Source organism: Podarcis erhardii (genome assembly GCF_964252035.2).
Source record: "Podarcis erhardii genome assembly, chromosome: 11".
Taxonomy (NCBI): Eukaryota; Metazoa; Chordata; class Lepidosauria; order Squamata; family Lacertidae; genus Podarcis; species Podarcis erhardii.
Window position 1 is genome coordinate 47,436,895 of NC_138501.1, and position 12,199 is coordinate 47,449,093.

A 12,199-nucleotide genomic window follows, 5' to 3' on the forward strand; every position below is an offset into this window, starting at 1 on the left:
ATGTGGCCAGCATAACTAAGCCGCTTCCGGCGAACCAGAGCAGCGCACGGAAACGCTGTTTACCTTCCCGCCGGAGCGGTACCTATTTATCTACTTTCGAACTGCTAGGTTGGCAGAAGCAGGGGCATGGAAATGTTTCATACAAATTGACAGTCTGTGAGCAGGGAACTGATCTAGATCACGAATCTAGCATGGGGGTGGAGGGGCTTTGCCACCACAGTCTGAGTCAGTATTGGTGGGAACATGCCTTAAATTGGTATTAGGATAAAAAATTATCCATTGAAGTGAATGGGAGACACACACACCCCTCCCCACTGCCGGTATAGAAGGCCTTATCTGGATTGGGAATACAGCAGGGGACAAACGGTTAAAGCACTCCTAACGCTGACACTAGGGTCCTGTTCCAGATTTGAGAATCACGTGGACAATTTGTGTGTGCGTATGTGTGTTTAAAAATCCTAAACCCTGCACTTGAAGAAACCACTATGTATCTAATGTAATGAGAAGACAATGCAGCCTTCTTTTCCCCTTCCCTCTACAGTGGTGCCCCGCAAGACGAACGCCTCGCAAGACGGAAAACCCGCTAGACGAAAGGGTTTTCCGTTTTGGAGGTGCTTCACAAAACGAATTTCCCTATGGGCTTGCTTCGCAAGACGAAATGTCTTGCGAGTTCCTGCGGGGGTTTTCCCCCTTTTCCCCCCTTTTCCTAAGCCGCTAAGCCACTTATCAGCTGATCCGCTAAAAGCCACTAAACCGCTAATAGCGCTAATCCGCTAAGCTGTCAATGGGCTTGCTTCGCAAGACGAAAAGACTGCTATACGAAGAGCCTCACGGAACGGATTAATTTCGTCTTGCGAGGCACCACTGTACTTGCAACCCAAACATGCAAGGAAGGCTTTACTGCTTCAGACTGCTGATGGTATAATCTGGGGGGGGGGGTTGTGTGTGTGTGTTTTACTGCTGAACCACACTGTCTCAATCTTCTACACGGAATCAAGCTTTTGATAACATTACAGTGAGATCAGGCAGGCAGTCGAGCAGCAAGGAAAGAGAGAACACGATAACTGGCTCCTTAAAATAATTCAGCCTCACCCTGAACAACTTGACAAATTACTCACTTTACTATTATATGAAAAGCTCACATCGCATGATTGATTGCTCTGGTGCAGACTGAAATGGACCCTGAAAGTGAAATCAATGTACAGCTTTAAAAAGCTGCTGGTGTGTTTAGGGTCTCTTTTAAAAAAAAAAGTCAGACAACCTCTTTCTGGCTGAAGGAGGCAACAAATTCCTTAGACCTTTCTGCTGATTTTATTTGTTGTATCTGTGTGCCTCGTCCTTCATTCTAGATACTCAGTTCAGCTTAGAAATTGGGCTTCTTCCATTTAATCCTCACTATAAGCCTCGTGAGGTAGTTTGGGCTGAGAGCCTGTGATTCGTCTAAGACAGGGGTCAGCAAACTTTCTCAGCAGGGGGCTGGTCTACTGTCCCTCAGACCTTATGGGGAGGCAGACTATATTTTGAAAGAAAAAAAATGAACGAATTCCTATGCCCCACAAATAACCCAGAGATGCATTTTAAATAAAAGGACACATTCTACTCATGTAAAAACACGCTGATCCCCGGACCGTCCGCAAGCCGGATTTAGAAGGCGATTGGGCCGGATCCGGCCCCTGGGCCTTAGTTTGCCTACCCATGGTCTAAGACCATCCAGTGAACTTGGTGTCTGAGCAGGGATTTGAAGCCTGTTCCCTCTGGTCCAGTTGCCCAAAATACCACACTCTAGCAGTTTTTATTCATGGGCATGCATCAGCAATTTACCCCATGAAGACTGTGACCTTGTTCACACACTGCTTTTAGACCATAGTTGAGCTGTGGCTTCAAGGTGAATGTGCAGTGTGCACTGATGCACATTGCTGAAACTGGAGGTGTTTTGCTTTTCCCCTGGTCCTATTTCTGGGAGCTAAACCATCGTAGGGCTTGGCGTTATATCCAATCCCAGGCTCATTATTTCCAAACCAAACTGTGAGTGGTCAGGAAGGTTTGTTTTGGGCTTACTGCTCATGCTTTCTCTGGACAAAACAAACCCAGGTTCAGGTGTGACACTCATGCCACAGCTCATGGCTTGTTTCCTAGAAGCAGCGGGGAAGAGCAAACCACCAGTGGTTTTTTAGCAGCATGCACCAGCAGGCTGCAAGTTCTAGGCTCTGTGGGTTAGACCACAGCACCACCTGCATCCCATCAGAGGGTCGACGGTTCGAATCCCTGCAACAGGGTGAGCTCCCGTTGCTCGGTCCCTGCTCCTGCCAACCTAGCAGTTCAAAAGCACGTCAAAAGTGCAAGTAGATAAATAGGTACCGCTTCGGCGGGGAGGTAAACGGCGTTTCCATGCACTGCTGTGGTTTGCCAGAAGTGGCTTTTTTTTAAAAAAAAAATACTTTTAATTAATTTTTAACATAAATATACAATTTTGATCCAAATTTTCACAAATTCCATACTTTTGGACTTCCTTCAACTTCTCTGACAATCATCCATATTTAACTCTTGCTTACGCATTTCTTCTGTTCTCTATTGCCATAAGTCCCCCCTCCAATCATTCATTTTAATTTAACAATATACCTCATTTTTTACAGCAGGCTGCATGTTCAGTTAAACCACAGCTCAGTTTGACTGTGGTATAAACTTTAACTGAGGGAGCGCCCCATATGGAAATCCTTGAACCAGTGAGCTTTTTAGCTCCACCCCTTCCTATCACATAATTTCCTGCCATGTGAACAGGGAAACTGACAAGCAGGAAACCACAACCATGAATTACCCATAGGAAAACCTCAAAAAGCACAATGGGAACCATCTCCTGATTGGTCACCAAGCCTTCAATGCTGCTTTCTGCAAGGTTCCTATCTGCTGTACGTCTCTATTTGCTCCGCACCTGATGTGTGGACCTGCATCAGGCCAAATTAGGCCCACAAATTTGGTCAAAGGTTCCCCACCCCTGTGAATGAATGTGGAAAGGACACAGAACAGCATTATGGACTGGGTGTGCCAAACCAGGATTCCTTGCATACTCATTAGTGGAATTGTTAGTGCTTCTAATTTCCAGTCATTTTCATGCCTCCCATAAATTTAAGCTGTAAGCCCTGGGAAAGGGCATACAACTGGAAAGCCCTGGGAAAGGGCATACAACTGGAACGCCCTGTAGCTAGAGAGAAACGCCAAACCCTTGGAGGTAAATGCAACACTGGGGGGGGTTCTAGCTATGACAGGCCCTTTTATCACATTTTAGCATGTTTTCTGATTACCTGTTCAAAGTGGGAACGCCCTTGCTGGGGACTGTTTTAATGCAAATCAGTAAAGGGAGTGCCACAAACCATTTGCTGGTTTTGTGTTTGCACGGCTGAAGCAGAGCGTTTGGCAGCAGCGCACACAGACTTGTGCTCTGTTAGCCAAGTGAAGCAGTTTAACTTGATTACATCTGTCATTCCTGTCTTTCAGGATCTCAAAGAGCTGCTGGAAAAACTAAAGAAGAATGAAAGCAAGCTGAAAAAGCAGCTCAAGATTTACATGAAGAAAGTCCAAGATTATGAAGGTAGGTCTGGTTTGAGATGTTCCTGCTGTAGATGAGAAGTCAACAGAACTCCGTTGTGTTTCGTTCCCCATAACAGAGAGTTTGGTGCAACTGAGCGGCTTGTGCATCTTTAAACCAACAGAAAGCCAGAAACTATGAGGCTGCAGCAGCTGATATGATTTTAAGGTGTAAATCAGGATATTGATTGGAAGACCAAGGAGAGTTATGCATAGGGGGAAGGAACGGTCAGGGACCTTAAGAGCCAAAGTTGTTGCTATTCATTTGGTAGGTAGTTCAGGGTAGATGTTGTCAGGATACAAGGGTATATAGGTGCCATAAGTAATCTCATCCCCATTATAGCATCCTGCAGTCTTCATAGACTGGGGTGCTCAATTCTTGCCTATAAAAAGGGACAGGAGCTGGACTGCTTTAAAAAAACAGTTCTCATGGTGCCTCCCTGTGGCCCTTTTCGGTCCTGCCTTCCTTTGGCTTTTGGTATTTTTAGTACCGAGGAAGCACTCCACCTCCTGGTGCCTCCTGGATAAATTGCACCTATTAAGGGAACCCTGTATATTTACAGCAGCAGTTGAAATGCCTCAGCAAGAAAGGATCATGGAAAGAAGACATCTGTGCAGCCCTGTAATTCTTTTTATCTTGGTGGCTTGACAGATCGATTAGCTACGCCAGGCTTTGATCCGAAGGACTGGTTTTGGAAAGCTGGTCATTAAATAAAATTAAGGCTAATGAATAGGGGATTCTGTATCGTGGCAGCTGGAGCAGATGGTTCTTGTCACTGTAATTTACATGCATCAAAGTGGCACTTGCCACATTATTTGAATTGTGCCTTAATATCCATTTTCCTAATAAATACCACGGCTGCGCCCCTCACCAGGGTGCCACAGTGGTTATCCTCTATGGTAAGCCACTTTAAACAGTAATAACATGCAAAAAGCATCAGTACGGTCACCATCTCCCTGTACGGTTAAAGAACAGAACTACTCTTTTTCCTGTGAACACAGCAGTTTTGTCTAATGGCTGCAGCCGAGTTGTCCACTAGGGACCAATCCAGGAAGTCAGGACTTAATGATGAGCACTTTGGACCAGGTTTGAGAGTGGAAGGTGGGCTGCACATACGATTCAGTTGTTGTGGCCAGATCGTCTCTCTCACATTTCACAGGACGGTTATTTATTTATTAAATTTGTAAGCAGCCCTTCATCCATAGATCTTGGCATGGTTCACAACATCAAAACACAGTACAGCAACACAATGCACATGATAAAAAACAGGAACAAAACAACAACAAAGCAATAAAGAGGGCAGCTTGCCATATCTTACTACACTGAGAACCAGTGTGGCGCTGTGATAAAAGAGTGTTGGGATGGAACGTGGGACACCAGGCCTCAAATCCCTGCTCAGACGTGAAACTCGCTAGGTGACCTTGGGCAAGTCATAGTCTCTCAGCCTAACCCACCTCACAGGGTTGCTGTGAGGATAAAATGGCGAGGGGGGTGGGGAACCATGCATACTGCCTTGAGCTCCTTGGAGAAAAAATGGGATATATTTGTAACAGTAAATCAAATTTTAAAAAATAAATACATGATAGCATCCAAATAAATAAGTGTCTGGGATCTGTAGCCATTGGCAGTTACCTGCAAATTAGCAGTGAGCTTCTCGGTCCATTGATGGACTTGATGGTGATGCAACTTTTTGTGATTATGAGTGATCACAAGATCCATTTTTATCAGCAGGTGCGTATACTTAGAAGTAATTCCCACTTGGTTCAGAGCTGCTTGCTCCTGCATAAGTGTGATTACGAAAGTCCCTGGAGAGGTTTCTTTTGTTCATGTAGGGAAGGAATGGACAAGAAAGGGGAGGATATAACAACAACAGGGCATGCAACTCTTGGCACCTGTAAAGCTTGTGATTCTTTCTCACACACAGTAGATTGGGGGAAGTAAGCCTGGGCTGAAGCTATACCAGACCTTAGAAGAAGGCTCATCTCATTGAATGCTTCTGTGTATTAAAATACTTACCTGGGCATAGAAAACAAGGGAGATGAGGCATGCGCTAGCCTTCTGTGTGCAAGTAAGGCTTCCATATGGAGGAGCATTAAATCATTGGAAGGTGTCCAGAGGAGGGCAACCAAAATGGTCAAAGGCCTGGAAACGATGCCTTATGAGGAACGGCTAAGGGAGCTGGGCATGTTTAGCCTGGAGAAGAGGAGGTTAAGGGGTGATATGATAGCCATGTTCAAATATATAAAAGGATGTCACATAGAGGAGGGAGAAAGGTTGTTTTCTGCTGCTCCAGAGAAGCGGACACGGAGCAATGGCTCCAAACTACAAGAAAGAAGATTCCACCTAAACATTAGGAAGAACTTCCTGACAGTAAGAGCTGTTCGACAGTGGAATTTGCTGCCAAGGAGTGTGGTGGAGTCTCCTTCTTTGGAGGTCTTTAAGCAGAGGCTTGACAACCATATGTCAGGAGTGCTCTGATGGTGTTTCCTGCTTGGCAGGGGGTTGGACTCGATGGCCCTTGTGGTCTCTTCCAACTCTATGATTCTATGATTCTATGATTCATTGGCGCCATGCGCCCCACCCATAGTCTGATGAGAGATGACACAGACACAGCCTCACTTTATCGGCTTTTTGTGAGAAATTAAGCACAGACATGGGACGCGGGTAGCGCTGTGGGTTAAACCACAGAGCCTAGGACTTGCCGATCAGAAGGTCGGCTGTTCGAATCCCCACGATGGGTGAGCTCCCGTTGCTCGGTCCCTGCTCCTGCCAACCTAGCAGTTCGAAAGCACGTCAAAGTGCAAGTAGATAAATAGGTACCACTCCGGCAGGAAGGTAAACAGCGTTTCCATGCACTGATCTGGTTCACCAGAAGTGGCTTAGTCATGCTGGCCACATGACCCGGAAGCTGTCTGCGGACAAACGCCCGCTCCCTTGGCCAATAAAGCGAGATGAGCGCCGCAACCCCAGAGTTGGTCACGACTGGACCTAATGGTCAGGGGTCCCTTTACCTTTAAGCACAGACATCAGTCCAAGTTCAGTTAGCTTTGGTGCCTTTCCAACACTGAGCCCCAGTTAAAGTGGGCAGTGGAATTCATGCCAAGGGAGGTGAGAAGGAAGTGTGCAATTCTGTGGCCCACTCCTGATCTTCTAATCACAGGTAAGAAATCTCCCTGCAGCAGTCCTCTCTCAGAGACCGCTGGCTTGAAATGGACCAAACCAAACCAAACGACGCTAGCTGCTTTTCAAGGCTGCTGCTTTAAGCCTGCCTGTAAGGTATCTGCGCAGCATTGATCATTTAGCAATTTACTTTGATTCAGCGTCAGCTCATCTGTTTACTCTTTGCAGCCGATCAAGTTGTCGAACAGACTGAAAAGCGGCGGCATGAACTCAACAGACAGGTCACTGTCCAAAGGAAGGAGAAAGATTTCCAGGGAATGCTGGAGTATTGCAAAGAAGATGAGCCGCTACTTGTGAAAAATCTCATTACAGGTAATGCTCTTGGCTTTGCTTGTTATTAAACCTCAGAGATTCCCCGGTAGGAAGGCGAGTAACAGCAAGCACACTTCCCTGAAAGATGGCTGTCAACATCTACTGAAGTTGCCCTGTAATGGGCAGCTGCAGGGAAAGGATATTTGCTCTGAAACAATAGAAATGGGGTAGGGGTGAACCCCATTTCCAGCCAAGCCATGGGACCAAGTTTATTGAAGTAGGCTGTTGCTGAAGGAAAAAGGGGGGGGGGAGACTCTTTTCCACCCGGTAATTCAAGCACTAAGGTGCACTTTCTGTTTTGTGTGGTGGTCCCAGGAAGTCCGACCATGTAAAGTACTTCTTCACACAGCGCACAATTAATTTGTGGAGTTCACTATCCAAGGGCCATCAAAAAGGGTGTGATCAATCCACCACAGATAGGTCTGTCCATGGCTGTTAGCTGTAGAGCCTGGGTGGAATATCTCAGCATTGCAGGAAAGGAGGACTGCCTTCCGAGCTTCCTGGAAGCGTCTTGTTGGCAAGGATGATGGACTGGATAAATCTTTAACCTGATCCAGAAGACTTGGCTATTCTATAGTGTGCACCTGAGAACACTTAACACTTCCCAGAATACTCTGCAACATGCAAGGGTTTCACAGCAGAAGCACAAAAATTTGACAGCAAGAAAATTATACGGCGTTCCCTGGGAAGCCGGACTGAGTGTCTGATGCTGCAGAATTGCCAAACCTAAGCAGGTGCAAAAATGATCGGGATCTACTGGAAACCCCATGTAGAAATCAGATATCATTCTGGTTTTTAAAAGGATTTAAAATAGCTTGTAAAGTATTTAAATCGTCAGATGTAAAGTATTTAAATTGTCAGATATAAATCCCTCTTACACACTGAGGTTTTTTTACTGCAATGCCCACTTAACTGTATTAATGTGGGCCCATTTTTTCACGATGTGATATACTTCATTTAGCTAATGCATGCATAACTGGGTTTTTTTAAAAAGAGAGAGGGAGGGAGTGTTTTTCTGTATAAATTTTATATTATAGGGCAGGAATCTGATAATTAAGTAATTCTGTGATTTGGTCATCATTCAGATGGTGTGCATAATATATAGCTACGCTGTTAAGAAGTCAGGTTGTCTGAAAGGTTTTCTCTCCTGCTCACAGATCTGAAGCCCCAGATGGTCTCTGCCACGGTGCCCTGTCTTCCTGCCTACATCCTTTACATGTGTATCAGGCATGCAGATTATAGTAACGATGACCATAAAGTGCACTCCTTGCTTACCTCTACCATCAATGGCATTAAAAAAGTATTAAAGGTAAAAACAAAGCAAAACCCTAACACCTAACTTCAGGGTTTTTCTAATGGGAACAAATTGCCTGGGGTTTTATTGTTTGTTTGGCTTTGTTCTGATATTATTAGCAAGAAGTGTGACAAGGTTAAACATACAACTGGGTGGTTGGCAGTAGAGGTTTCTAGGGAAAGAATATGCCTGCCCCTCCATCCAGAACTCAAGAAACTTTCTCCATAAACACTGGAGCCTTTAAAGCCATAAGGTGCACCCAGAGAGCCTCTTAGGCAAGCTTCCTCAACCTGGCCCTCCAGATGTTTTGAGACTACAATTCCCATCATCCCTGACCACTGGTCCTGCCAGCTAGGGATCATGGGAGTTGTAGGCCAAAAACATCTGGAGGGGCAAAGTTGAGGAAGCCTGCTCTTAGGCATTTGCAAGAGCATCAGTCAAGAACTTCACATTCGTTCTCTTTCTCATGGCCTTTGCTTCAGAGCTCACAATTTCTAGACCTTACTCTTCCCACCAGGCCTGGTATCAGCATCTATGATCTGCCACGGCCCCAGCATCCTAGCAGGACATACCAGCATTGAAGTCTGCCTTGTCCCACCCATGCCAGGCAGCTGAGTCTGTGAGCAGCCATGTTAATTTCCTGCTCTGCTGTGATGCTATCATCAGTCTCCCTGGGGAAAGTACAGCTAGGTGGCTCATAGCTAGGAACCACTGCCAGATAAGTCGGAGAGCGTCCGCCAAAGGGCACTTTCCCCAGCACCCACCTTAAGCTTGGAGCCAGTCCTGGTACCAGAGAATTTATGCTGCAGACTGAGCAACCCAAAGTCTGCATGAGAGATAGCCATGAAGGGAAAGTGCCAGGCTTTGTTGCAAGCAAGATGTAACTGATCGAACCAGATTTCTTTCAAGGAGGTAATGAAGAAGTCTCATGGGCTCAAGGAATGGCTATTTGTCTGCCCCATTCTTACTGCTTCTCCTGCTACAGCAACACTACCTCCCTAAGGGTTCGATGCAAGCATGTTTGGAAATAGTGACTAGAAGGATATTGTGACTCCAGGAATTAATCAGGGGGGTTTAAGCAAAACTAACCCATAAAAGCAGAGGTTTCAAATAGGGTTTTCATCATATTTGTTTTTGGTTCTTCGCAGAAACATCACGACGACTTTGAGATGACGTCGTTTTGGCTGGCTAACACCTGCCGCCTTCTACATTGCCTGAAGCAATACAGTGGGGATACGGTGAGATAAGTGGTTGTGGGAAATGTCGCCAAGATGGATGTGCACACAGTCTGTCATCTGTAACTTCTCTACTGAAATAAGCACTGCTGCTCCCATTCACTTCAATGGGAACTTGCCGTTGAAGGCTAATGCTGAATTGTTTTCAGTATCTTTGCAGTATCTTCTATCAGAACAAATGGGATTTGCAAGAAAAATGTGCAGTGTTCGAGTACAGCATATTACATCTTTTCTCACCCACCACCCTGATTTTCTGTTCTCTTGCTCCACCTGTGGACGTATTCTGTTCTCACTGAGCATGCTCAGTCTTTGTTGACTATGTGTGGTTTTGTTTTGTTTTTGGGGTTTCCTCTCCTTTAGGGGTTTATCTAAAGATTGTGCAAATTTGGATTTCCTCCAAGTCTGTTGATACCTCTATTTAGGGACAGTGCCATTTTGCTACACAAGGCTCCACACTCGTAGAATCTGTCCCCTATTAGCATAAGGTTTTTCACCCTCCTATGGATCAGCCCTGGAAGCTACAGCTGCTTATTCCCTTGAGTTTGACTTCAGTAGATCTAGAATAACAACAACAAAAATGCCCTTAGATCGTTTCCAAAAGCAGGATGGGTGGGTGGACTTAGCCAAAATGCCTTTACCCTATTTGCCTATTTTTATTTAAGTATATCAACATGAAAATATGCCAGTGTGTGTGCTGTGCATCATGCATCCTGCCCAGCAGGAGGATCCTGGTATCTCTCCTCATTCCAGAACACAATGTACAGGAGCGGGTGGCGCTGTGGTCTAAACCACCAAGCCTCCTGGGCTTGCCGATCGGAAAGTCAGTGGTTCGAATCTGTGTGACGGGGTGAGCTCCCGTTGCTCTGTCCCAGTTGCTGCCAACCTAGCAGTTTGAAAGCACACCAGTGCAAGTAGATAAATAGGTACCTCTGCACTTTGAAGGTAAATGGTGTTTCCATGTGCTCTGGCTTCCATCACGGTGTTCCATTGTGCCAGAAGTGGTTTAGTCATGCTGGCCGCATGACCCGGAAAGCTGTTCCATGGACAAATGCCGGCTCCTTCAGCCTGAAAGCGAGATGAGCGCCACAACCCCATAGTCGCCTTTAACTGGACTTACCCGTCCAGGTGTCCTTTACCTTTACCTTCATCCCAGAACATGCTGCCCATTGCAGGTATCCAATTCATACCTGCACCAAGCAGCTAATGAAATGCTCAAGACCTGGTAGTCACTTGAACTTCTCCAGTGAGAGAGACCCTCTCCTGCCATAGATCAAGGGCTCCATAGATCAAGCAGTAAGGCAGAACACTCCCATCTACACAGTTTCTGCTTAGACGTCATCGGGAACTCGGTTTGCCTGTCACAAACCTGCAAATGGGCAGTGGGCACCAATGACCCCGAGATCTGGCCAAAAAGCCCAAGCCTTTCTCAGGGTCGTGTTTGGAAGAGTCTGCTTTGGTTTACATGTCAGCAAACCAGTCGTGGCTAAATGTCTCCCTTTTGTTGCTCTCCCCCTTTTTTTAGGGTTTTATGACCCAGAATACTGTGAAGCAGAATGAACATTGCCTGAAGAACTTCGACCTCACTGAGTACCGCCAGATCCTGAGTGATCTTTCCATTCAGATCTACCAGCAGCTCATTAAAATTGCAGAAGGCGTCTTGCAGCCCATGATAGGTGAAACACCAGTGCTCATATTTAACTCAGCCCAGTGGCGCATTTGAGGGCACCCTGAATTAAACTGGGTAATGGAATCCAACAGAAGCAGACCCATATCCATAATCTTCGGGGTGACCAATACCATCTACCAAGTTACCCAGTGGGCACAGCGCCCCAAACAGCACATCTTACTCATTCAGTAGGGTTGGCAGTGAAGAAGTTCTTGGTGGTTTGTGCACATTATCAGCCAGTTTGGGCATCATGTTTTCATCCACGGAAACTATTTTTGGAGTTGTTGCTAGGGAGGAATGTATGCAAGAGAACTGAAAATCCTTGTGGTTTTTTAAGCACTGATCTGAAACCAGAACCTGGCAGGCATCCAATGGGGATTATCTGTGCCTATGAGTTTTCCCACTACAATCCCTTCACAGGAATTTAAACGTTAATTGCACAGGAATCCCTACCATGATTCCTGAAATTTCACCAGGCCTATGCATTTTCATAGTCACGAGGCCTAGAAACTTGTTGGGGGGGGGGAGCAAATGTTGACATTTGTACAGTCCTGAGGCCTTTGCTCAGTACTCAGTTCCACATGATTTCAGATTCATCTAGGAATGTTAATTTTACCTTTCCTTGCCTCCCTTTTCCGCCTGTGTTACGCAGGGGCTTAAAATACGGAAGTTACTCCAACTTCGTGCTGGGGCTGCAGTGTGTATTTATGATACCTCTGTGCAGAGGTGTTCGTAATTTTTACAGTATGTTAATTGAGTTCCAACCCATCCTGTTACCCACACCATTTTCCCGTGCTTTATAACCATTAAGTAATTAATCCTCCCCAACACCGACACAGGAGGAATGCTGCATAAATTATCCATCCCTATGCCAAGAGCAAGATTAATCTGACAAAGGAAGTCTTCCTTGGTGCTAGGTGAAAGTTCCT

The 12,199-nt window shown here is 45.8% G+C and overlaps 1 protein-coding gene across 3 annotated transcripts in view; it reads left to right on the top strand.

The window, feature by feature from the left end:
- MYO5B (myosin VB) overlaps positions 1-12,199 on the top strand; it is a 296,838-nt gene that overhangs the window by 273,457 nt on the left and 11,182 nt on the right. For all 3 annotated transcript variants that reach the window (XM_081881337.1, XM_081881338.1, XM_081881339.1), the window contains 5 exons: positions 3,493-3,586; positions 6,932-7,075; positions 8,233-8,384; positions 9,518-9,607; positions 11,127-11,277. In XM_081881337.1, the coding sequence (XP_081737463.1) occupies positions 3,493-3,586; positions 6,932-7,075; positions 8,233-8,384; positions 9,518-9,607; positions 11,127-11,277 (631 nt within the window). The remainder of the gene's footprint in view (positions 1-3,492; positions 3,587-6,931; positions 7,076-8,232; positions 8,385-9,517; positions 9,608-11,126; positions 11,278-12,199) is intronic.